The 10472-nt window shown below is 33.8% G+C and overlaps 2 protein-coding genes and 1 pseudogene across 3 annotated transcripts; all 3 read right to left on the reverse strand.

Moving 5' to 3' along the window:
• Window positions 1–374: 374 nt before the first annotated feature.
• On the reverse strand, window positions 375–10472 carry LOC127175428 (chemokine XC receptor 1-like). Of its 2 annotated transcripts, none has more exons than XM_051126494.1 (2): window positions 10454–10472; window positions 375–3024 (listed from the first exon to the last, which is right to left on the reverse strand). In XM_051126494.1, exon 2 carries the CDS (start codon window positions 3022–3024, stop codon window positions 1954–1956), a length of 1071 nt encoding a protein of 356 aa, XP_050982451.1. In that variant the 5' UTR covers window positions 10454–10472; the 3' UTR covers window positions 375–1953. The 2 variants fall into 2 exon arrangements, with proteins under 2 accessions (XP_050982451.1, XP_050982442.1); XM_051126485.1 differs by lacking the exon at window positions 10454–10472 and adding an exon at window positions 3160–3272.
• LOC127182000 (chemokine XC receptor 1-like) lies at window positions 5627–8099 on the reverse strand (annotated as a pseudogene).
• Window positions 9746–10375, reverse strand: LOC127182006 (C-X-C chemokine receptor type 6-like). Its single transcript, XM_051137080.1, has one exon. It carries the CDS (start codon window positions 10373–10375, stop codon window positions 9746–9748), a length of 630 nt encoding a protein of 209 aa, XP_050993037.1.

A 10472-nucleotide genomic window follows, 5' to 3' on the forward strand; every position in this document is an offset into this window, starting at 1 on the left:
GCTACAAATATACCAATGCTACTTAAGACTGGTTTTGTGGTCCAGGCTTTTGTGGTCCATTTTAGTTCATATTCATGGTGTCCCAAAATAGTACATTTGAGTTCATTTATGTTCTTAGGATTTTTTTAAGAAGTACTGAAGAATACACATTTAGTGCGTGAAAAAAGAGCACTTTAGATACATTATGGAAGTGCAATTTTGTGCAACAATGACCAAACTGTTTGCCCCCAAAGTTTATACAATTAAAGCAAATGGTAACTATGCAGGATTTTTAAGGTGAGATTTTCAGAGAATAACTGTATGAAAGACAAATCAGAATCTATCATATGACTTCATATTAAGTAGCTTAACACACTATTTTTATGGTGTTTTTATTAAGCTTTTTGTTCAATACTTTTAATATTTTTGCAACATTACATTTAAGGAAAAAAGAAAACAAAGAACTAAAGTGTTGTGAATCCAAATGGTCTTGGACAAAACATCACTTTAATAAAAATGACATTCGAAGAGTATAATTCGAAGCGCTATAAAAGATTATAAATGTCTCACTTCTTGATCACTACTGACACCTACTGGACATTGGTGGAATTACTCATCCTGAAGCTTATTTGCAAACAAGACTGAGGCCTACTAACAACTATTTATTTATTTATTTGTTTGTTTTTTTTTTTTTACTGCACAGTGGAAAATTCCTTGTGAGCATTCTGCTATCACACTTGGCTTTTCGTCTGCTTTTTTTCTCTCTGTCTCTGTTCCTCTTTTAGGATTTTTCCATGACTCATTACAATACAGTCTTGTAGATGAGCACTTCTCCTCACTTAACTTAACAACCTCAAGCACACGCACATTACATTACAAAACTGTAATACATGTACTTCAACACTTTTTCAAAACATTTTCTAGATCTATTAAGTTATTCAAAAATACATTCAATACACCCATACAGACAATTAGCTCAGTACACTTTTATAATAAACATGTTTTCAGTTATTTAAGGCTAAGTCATTTGATAGTTTGGGGGCTATATATGTTTAAAGGCAAAAATATGTAGGTGGTGTGACTATACAGTAAAAAAATCTAGAATGTCTTGGACAAAAATGATGTTGTTTGGTATACATCTTTTATAATAATAAAAAGGCTGTGTCTCAAGGTTTTTAAACAGTATATTTATATAGGCCTATATATTTTGACTTTATTATTTGACTTAATTCAGATTGTCAAACGGAATTTATTATTCATTGATATTACTCATAATATATTAGCAAAAATTTTTTTTTTTTTTTTAATAATTATTACGCCATTTGAGTATTTATATTTTAAGGAAAACCACTGATTACTTTTTGCTTGGTACTTGTAACCTGTATGTATGTATGTATGTATGTATTTATTTATAAATAAACATTCAGAAAACCACTTATGTGAATAAAACCATAGAACAGATTCATATGCCTGTGTGTGTATATATATATATATATATATATACATACATACACATACAGTAGTCAACATTTGAAGTGGATCACAACCTTTCCTAAAACCAAAACAATACCCGTTCTTGTCTTAGGACAACTTTGATTAACTTTTTTGATCTACTTCAAATGTTGACTACTGTATATATATATACTGATATAGTGTATAATGTTATGAAAGCTTTTTATTTCAGAGAAATGCTGGTCTTTGGATCTTTCTATTCATCAAAGAATCCTGAAAAAAATGTACTCAACTGTTTTAAATACTTATATATATAAGTATATATAAATATAATAATAATTGTGAAACATGTTTCTTGAACAGCAAATCAGCATATTAAAATAATTTCTGAAGGATCATGTGACACTGAAGACTGGAGTAATGATGCTGAAAATTTAGCTTTGATCACAGGAATGAAATACGTTTTTAAACATATTTGAATAGAAAACAGCTATATTAAAATAATAAAAATATTTCACAATTTTACATTGTTTTCAGTGTGTTAAGCTGTGACATTGTTTGTTGCACTTCACAGTTTTCATAAACTACTACTTCATTCGTGTCTGGATGAGTCCCGGAGTCGCTCGGATCCGTCGGTCCCCTGTAGAGCTCCGACTGCCTGAGTTCAGGCGAGCAGAACAAAAAGCTTGACAAGAGGTTTCTGTACTTCCCTCTGACAATATACAGTGCCGGGTTCATGCAGCAGTGAGAAAATGCCAGAATCCTGCAGACGATAAATGCAGCATGCAGCTGTTCATGTTTGCAGGGATCAAACTCGTAGATGGACATCAACACAATGATGATATGATATGGCCCCCAGCATATGAAGAAAGCTACAACAACGCACAGCACCAGAATCACAGTCCTGTATTTCTGCCTGGTCGACGTTGCCATGAGGGTCAAAATGATTTTGGTGTAACAAAAAACAATGATGGTAAATGGTACAAGGAACAGCAGAATGAGCTGTGCATAATATCCGACTTTGTCATCATCCTGAGTGCTGCTTTTACAAGCGTATGTCTCGATATATACGTCTTCTGCATTTGCAGCAATTGAATCTTTTAGGCAAGCAATCAAGCTGATGATCCAGGCGCCAACACAGGCAACTTTTGCACATTTGAGTCTTCGACTCCATGTCAGCCGGTGGCTTCTGACCACAACCACAACAAACCGGTCGAGCGTCATGGCTGTGAGGAGGATAAGGCTTCCGTAGATGCCAACAAAATAGGCAGCGGTAATTATCTTGCAGGCGATGTCACCAAAAACCCAGTGATGAAGAAGCTCCACGCACCAGAAAGGCAACGTCAGTGTGAACACAAGGTCAAAAAGAGCCAAACAGAACATGAAAAGGTTGGTGGCCCTTTTCAGGTCTTCATAGCAGGTGAGCGCAAACACAAGGAAGCCATTTCCAAGGATGCTGAGGAAGAAGATCATGGCGTAGCACACGCCGGTGGTTATTTTATAGTCGTCGGCCTCACACATTATGATTAAATCATCACCATACACATATGAGTAGCTGTCATCATTGCTGCTGGTTGAGTTGAGCACCTCCATCTAGCACAAAAATAATTGCATTTTACTGCACTTTCTAATTCAGTTTCTGATATATAAACGGTCGTAAAGCTATACAACTGTTGCATCTTTGGTAGAGTACAGTATAGCAAGAATGAAAGAGCATGAAATGCCTACCTCAAGATCTTGGCTGACCGTGTTGTATAACAGCTTAAGGAAAATAGTTTCTCATACGTGTACGTGACAGCTGAAGTCACACTTTTGTTAGTGTTGTCATTTCCTTTTGTTAATGCAAATAGTTTCACAATGAATAAACTGAGTTTGGCTTCTGAGAAGTTTAAAAACCTTTCGACACATTGCCCTTAGAATTACACTTATACATTTATTTTGCATATTTTCAGCAATTACAGTTCCTTAACAGTTGTTAATAAATATTTGGAGGAAAATGCAATTGCATTGCTTCTTTTTCCCATTTCAATAAAGTGTGCAGTTTAAACAATTCTTGCAAAAGAGTACAGACTTTTTAGAGGCATGATGCAGTCCAGTAAATGCAATTCAATTGCAAGCCTTTATATTATTCTAAAACTATATATAAAACTGCAATACTAAATGTCAAAATGTATTAAATCCATTAATGTTTACAAAACTGCTATCGATAAAATGCATATTTAACACGCTGTCGTATGAAGAACTAACTCGATTATCTACATTTCACAAATGTGACCCAGGACCACAAAACCAGTCATAAAGGAAAATTTTATACATCATCTGAAAGCTGAATAGATAAGCTTTCCATCGATGTATGGTTTGTTATGATAGGACAATATTTTACCAAGATACAGATAAAATCTGGAATCTGAGGGTGCAAAAAAAATTAAATATTGAGAAAATCGGTTTTAAAGTTGTCCAAATGAAGTTCTTAATGATGCATATTACTAATCAAAAATTACGTTTGGATATATTTACTGTAGGAAATGTACAAAATATCTTCATGGAATATGATCTTTACTTAATATCCTAATGATTTTTGGCATAAAAGAAAAATCGATCATTTTGACCCATACAATGTATTTTTGGCTATTGCTACAAATATACCAATGCTACTTAAGACTGGTTTTGTGGTCCAGGCTTTTGTGGTACATTTTAGTTCATATTCATGGTGTCTCAAAATAGTACATTTGAGTTCATTTATGTTCTTAAGATTTTTTTTAAGAAGTACTAAAGAATACACATTTAGTGCGTGAAAAAAGAGCACTTTAGATACATTATGGAAGTGCAATTTTATGCAACAATGACCAAACTGTTTGCCCCCAAAGTTTATACAGTTAAAGCAAATGGTAACTATGCAGGATTTTTAAGGTGAGATTTTCAGAGAATAACTGTATGAAAGACAAATCAGAATCCATCCTATGACTTCATATTTAGTGCACAAGTAGTTTAACAAACTATTTTTATAGTGTTTTTATTTAGCTTTTTGTTCAATACTTCCAAGTTTTTTTTTTTTTTTTTTTTTTTTTTGCAATATTACATTTCAAGAAAAAAGAAAACAAAGAACTAAAGTCTTGTGAATCCAAATAGTCTTGAACAAAACATCACTTTAATAAAAATGACATCTGAAGAATATAATTCGAAGCGCTATAAAAGATTATAAATGTCTCACTTCTTGATCACTACTGACACCTACTGGACATTGGCGGAATTATTCATCCTGAAGCTTATTTGCAAGCAAGCCTACTAACAAAAATTTATTTGTTTGTTTATTTATTTATTTACTGCACAGTGGAAAAATCCTTCTGAGCATTCTGCTATCACACTTGGCTTTTCGTCTGCTTTTTTTGTCTCTGTTCCTCATTTAGGATTTTTCATGACTCATTACAATACAGTCTTGTAGATGAGCACTTCTCCTCACTTAACTTAACAACCTCAAGCACACGCACATTACATTACAAAACTGTAATTCAACACTTTTTCAAAACATTTTCTAGATCTATTAAGTTATTCAAAAATACTTTCAATACACCCATACAGACAATTAGCTCAGTACACTTTTATAATAAACATGTTTTCAGTTACTTAAAGCTAGGTGGTGTATACATTTAAAAAAAAAAAAAAAGATGTTTGGTATAATATTTTTTATAGTAATAAAAAGGCTGTTTTTAATCAGTATATTTATATAGGCCTATATATTTTGATATATAGTTCATTTCATAGTTCATTCATAAATAATGTTTTTTATTGTATTATCATGTTTTATTGTGTTGTGTTGTATTTTTTCTGTTTTGAGTTATTATTATTTAATCAAAACAACCTAACTGCAGTTTGATTGATATTACTTGGAATGCAAAATTTTAAAAAACAAATGATTTTTTAACATTTTATAAAACGTTTAAAAAAAAGTTTTTGCAAATGAACTCTTACATATATAATTTCAGACTTTTTAATGTAAAAAACATGAGAAATATTTTGAAAAATATTGTTGGAAATAGTTATAAAGGTGTGCAAGTATTCATGTGTTCAGGAAAATGTATTACTTTTTACTTAATAGTTACACCACCTAAACTGAACATGAATGCCATTTAGATTAATTTTGAAAAATTTGGCACATTTTTTTTTTTTTTTACATTTTTGGTTTGCATTTAAAGTTTTAATATTTTTTATCATTTTTGAGCCAATCATCTGCGCTGTAAACATCACGTGATTCACTCTGGAGTCGCAACATAATGACATCATGACACTTGATCTTTGACACAATCAAAGATGAACCTGGCCCGATAAGCTGCTGGGGTTGCCGAACGTTTGTGTACTGACCCTCTACGAGGACCAACGGGAAACCTCTGCTTCACGGCATGTAATTCCTGAACTTCTTCCCTCCGTAGATGTGGACTAGCGGATTCAGACAGCAGTGGGAATACGCCAGAATGTGAGTGACGCAGTATGCGATCTCCCAAATGGTTTCTTCGAATGCAAAAACACTCAAAGACCTCAAGGACACCAGAAAAAGGAAGATGTTAAACGGTGCCCAGCAGATGAAGAATCCCACAACGATACTTAGGATGCACACGGCGTGATTCCTGCTTCGGATGCGACTCTGAAGGATGGTAAATCCCATCCGTGTGTGGCAGAACACAATAACCAAAAATGGCAGCAGAAAAAAGAGAAATATCTTAGTGAAATATTCGAACAACTCCATAAACACTGGGCTATAGTTAGGGACGCAAAATACACCATCAGGATCATCCACCGTTTCAGAGAAGACCATTTCAGACAGACTGAAGCCCACAGAGATCAACCAAGCCACAGCAGACGAGATGTGCTTGTAAAGTCTGCTACGATTCCCTACGGATGAAACAAATACCGGATACACCACCGCCACATATCGATGGACTGTCATGACCGTGAGGAACATCAGCTGTACAGGCCCAAATAGATGCACCAGGTGAACAACTTACAGGCGAGATGTCCAAAAATCCATCCCCAAATATGATAGGCGGTCCAGGGAACCAACGTGAGGGTGAAGATGAGGTCAGAAACTGTCAGATGGAAAAGCAAACAATCAGCGGAGCTGCTCAAACCCACTTTCTTCAAGACCACCCAAAGCAGAAAGCTGTTTCCCGGTAGACTAATGCAGATGATGAGACTGTAGCAAATAGCGTTGATTATATTAAACGAAAAATTATCCTCGTCTAATATAACCAAAGAATAATCCTCATATGTGTAGTTATAATCATAGCTGGAATTGAAGACCTCAGGCACTGTCTCTTAAAAAAAATTTAGCATAAAGATCAGAAAACATAAAATGTTTGCAATTAGTCAAGTCCACTTTTAAAATTCAAAAGTAAAATAAAAAGGTTCCAAAAGTGAGTTTTTATAGCAATGCAATTGAAGAACCATTTTTGGTTCCCCCCAAAAATGCTTAGTGAACAGTTCTTGAAAGATCTTGAAAGAGTGTGGAGAACATTTGAACAATCTAAAGAACATTTTTCCACTATCAAGAATCTTTTGTGGAATGGAAAAATTCCATGGATGTTAAAGGTTCTTCATGAAACCATAGATGCCAATAAAGAAGCTTTATTTTTAGAAGTGTATATGTTTTTCCATACAATGGAAAAAAAAAAAAAAAAAAAAAACATTGTAAAATTGACATATATGACTAAATTCCAAATCTTCTGAAGTCATGCAAGTTTTGTGTAAGGAACAGAAAGTAAACACTGATTTTAGGAAAAAATACAAACTTAAACACGCATTCCGAAATTGATACATGATTAATTTGGACAAATGCTATCGCGTTTTCCAGAGACTACAAATAATGACAGGTTTTTTCTTTTTTAATTTTTAAAAGATCAGAACACAGAAATGCATGTATACATACCCAGAAGCAAAGACAAAAGGAAAGAAATATGTAATATAAGAAATAAACACATGAACTCATATCTTCTTTAACAGCAAAGCTGAAGTTTTACTCCCAAGCGTTAGAAACTATATACATATATCAATATCTCTCTCTGTCTGTGTGTACACTACCAGTCAAATGTTTTGAGTTTCTGCTGCTCACCAGGTCTGCATTTATTTGATCCAAGGTACAAAAAAAAAAAAAAAAAAAAAAAAAAAAAAAAACATTAAAATTACAGAATAATTTTGCTATTTAAAATAACTGCTTTCTGTTTGAATATATTTTAAAATGTAATTTATTCCTGTGATTTCAAAGCTGAATTTTTAGCATCATTACTCCATCATTCTAACATTATGATTTGCTGCTCAAAAAACATTTATTATTATTATTATTATTATTATTATTATGTTGAAAACAGCTGAGTAGAATTTTTTTCAGATTTCTTTGAGGAATAGAAAGTACAGAAGAACAGCATTTATCCGAAATAGAAATCTTTTGTAACATTATAAATGTCTTTATCATCACTTTTGATCAATTTAAAGCATCCTTGGTGTGTGTGTATATATTAGGGGTGTAACGATACATGTATTCGTACCAGAGTATGTGAGCGGAGTGGAGGGGTGTGATTTTTAGTGGAGTGAGGAGCGGAAATTTTAAAAGCAGAGCGTTGTGGTTTTTACTCACTCCGAGAGCGCTCCACTACCGCTCTATCACGAGTACAATTCATGACAACGACCCATAATATAACTGCATATAAAGCAAGAATTCACGCGTTAAACATAGCCTGTTTAACTAGCTTGATAGAGATGGATCACTCAAATCAGAAAGAATGTGAAAACTAGGATGACGGCAATGGACATGAACAGAAAAGTATAGTTTTCAGTGAATTAGTTTGTTCTTTCTTTTCAAAAGCGTGATTTAACAAGTACAACACTTATTCACACGCAATGGCTCTCTCAATAATGCATTAAAACAAATGTAAACTTCTGTGCTACTTCATCTGTATATCCGATTTCGAATGGGAATAAATCAATAAGAAATGCAGCGATCTGTACGTAAAATAACTGACGAAACGTATTGTTATTATTATTACTATTTTTATCACAAACATTTGCACTGCAAAAAGCAGCATTTATACCTTTTAATGCTGACTGACAACCATGTTAGCTTGGCATGAGGAAAAAAGTTTGCGCACTAGTGTTCCAATAAGCCACTTTAAAACTATACTTTCGTTTTCTTTCTGCTATCTTCTTCTTTTAATATACGTTATGAACAGAACTGTGGTATTTCGAACATACTGATATAGTTTGTCCAAAAATATATGTGAAATATATGATATGTTTTGTGTTTGTGGGCGCCGGCGCGATTACTTCAACTTTCCTCATACCAGCAACTTTAAAAACAAATAGAATGTCGCTTTCTGCCATTTGAGTTTTCTTTTCTGTCATAAAACTGAACTGAAACTCAGCAAATATAGGCTACTTTACATGTTGCAAGTTTTTTCCCCTTGTCTATCAGTTAACTAAATTATATATATTTCAAGTATTTATTCCTTGAATGTATATTTACTGCAGATTTTTTAGCCTATATATGACATTAATTTGATATAATTTTTAATATTTTCACATGTAGGTCCAAACAATTATAAGTTGTAGTACTGTCTGTTTAAAACCTTAAACCTAGCATAGTAGATTTTTTTTTTTTCTTTTTTCTGTTGTACCAAAATCGTATCGAATCGTGACCCTTGAACCAAGGTACGTACCGAACCGTGACATCTGTGTATCCTTACACCCCTAATATATATATATATATACACACACACATACATACAGTAGTCAACATTTGAAGTGGATCAAAACCTTTCATCAAAGTTGTCCTAAAACCAAAACAATACCCGGTCTTGTCTTAGGACAACTTTGATTAACTTTTTTGATCTACTTCAAATGTTAACTACTGTATATATATATCTATAAATATATATATATACTGACTCCAAGCTTTTGAATGGTATAGTGTATAATGTTACAAAAGCTTTTTATTTCAGAGAAATGCTGATCTTTGGATCTTTCTATTCAGCAAAGAACCCTGAAAAAAAATGTACTCAACTGTTTTAAATACTTATAATAATAATAATGTTTCTTGAGCAGCAAATCAGCATATTAGAATAATTTCTGAAGGATCATGTGACACTGAAGACTGGAGTAATGATGCTGAAAATTTAGCTTTGATCACAGAGATGAAATACATTTTTAAATATATTTGAATAGAAAGTTGTTATATCAAATAATAAAAATATTTCAAAATTTACATTGTTTTCAGTGTGCTCAACTCTGTGACATTGTTTGTTGCACTTCACAGTTTTCATAAACTCCTTCATTCGTGTACGGATGAATCCTGGAGGAACGGCAGAATGAGCTGTGCATAATATCTGAATTTGTCATCATCCTGACTGCTGCTTTTACAAGCGTATGTCTTGATATGTCTCTCTTCTGCATTTGCAGCAATTGAATCTCTCAGGCAAGCAATCAAGCTGATGATCCAGGCGCCAACACAGGCAACTTTTGCACATTTGAGTCTTCGACTCTGTGTCAGCCAGTAGCTTCTGACCACAACCACAACAAACCGGTCGAGCGTCATGGCTGTGAGAAGAAAAAGGCTTCCGTAGATGCCAATAAAATAGGCGGCGGTAATGATCTTGCAGGTGATGTCACCGAAAACCCAGTGATGAAGAAGCTCCACGCACCAGAAAGGCAACGTCAGTGTGAACACAAGGTCAAAAAGAGCCAAACAGAACATGAAAAGGTTGGTGGCCCTTTTCAGGTCTTCGTAGCAGGTGAGTGCAAACACAAGGAAGCCATTTCCAAGGATGCTGAGGAAAAAGATTGTGGCGTAGCACACACCAGTGGTTATTTCAAAGTCGTCGACCTCACACATTATGATTAACTCTTCATACGGATATGAATAGTTGTCATCATAGCTGCTGGTTGAGTTGAGCACCTCCATCTAGCACAAAAATAAATGCATTTTACTGCACTTTCTAATGCAGTTTCTGATATGAAACAGTTGTAAAGCTACAACTACCTCAAGATCTTGGCTGACC

The sequence above is a fragment of the Labeo rohita genome, chromosome 2, assembly GCF_022985175.1.
Source record: "Labeo rohita strain BAU-BD-2019 chromosome 2, IGBB_LRoh.1.0, whole genome shotgun sequence".
NCBI lineage: Eukaryota > Metazoa > Chordata > Actinopteri > Cypriniformes > Cyprinidae > Labeo > Labeo rohita.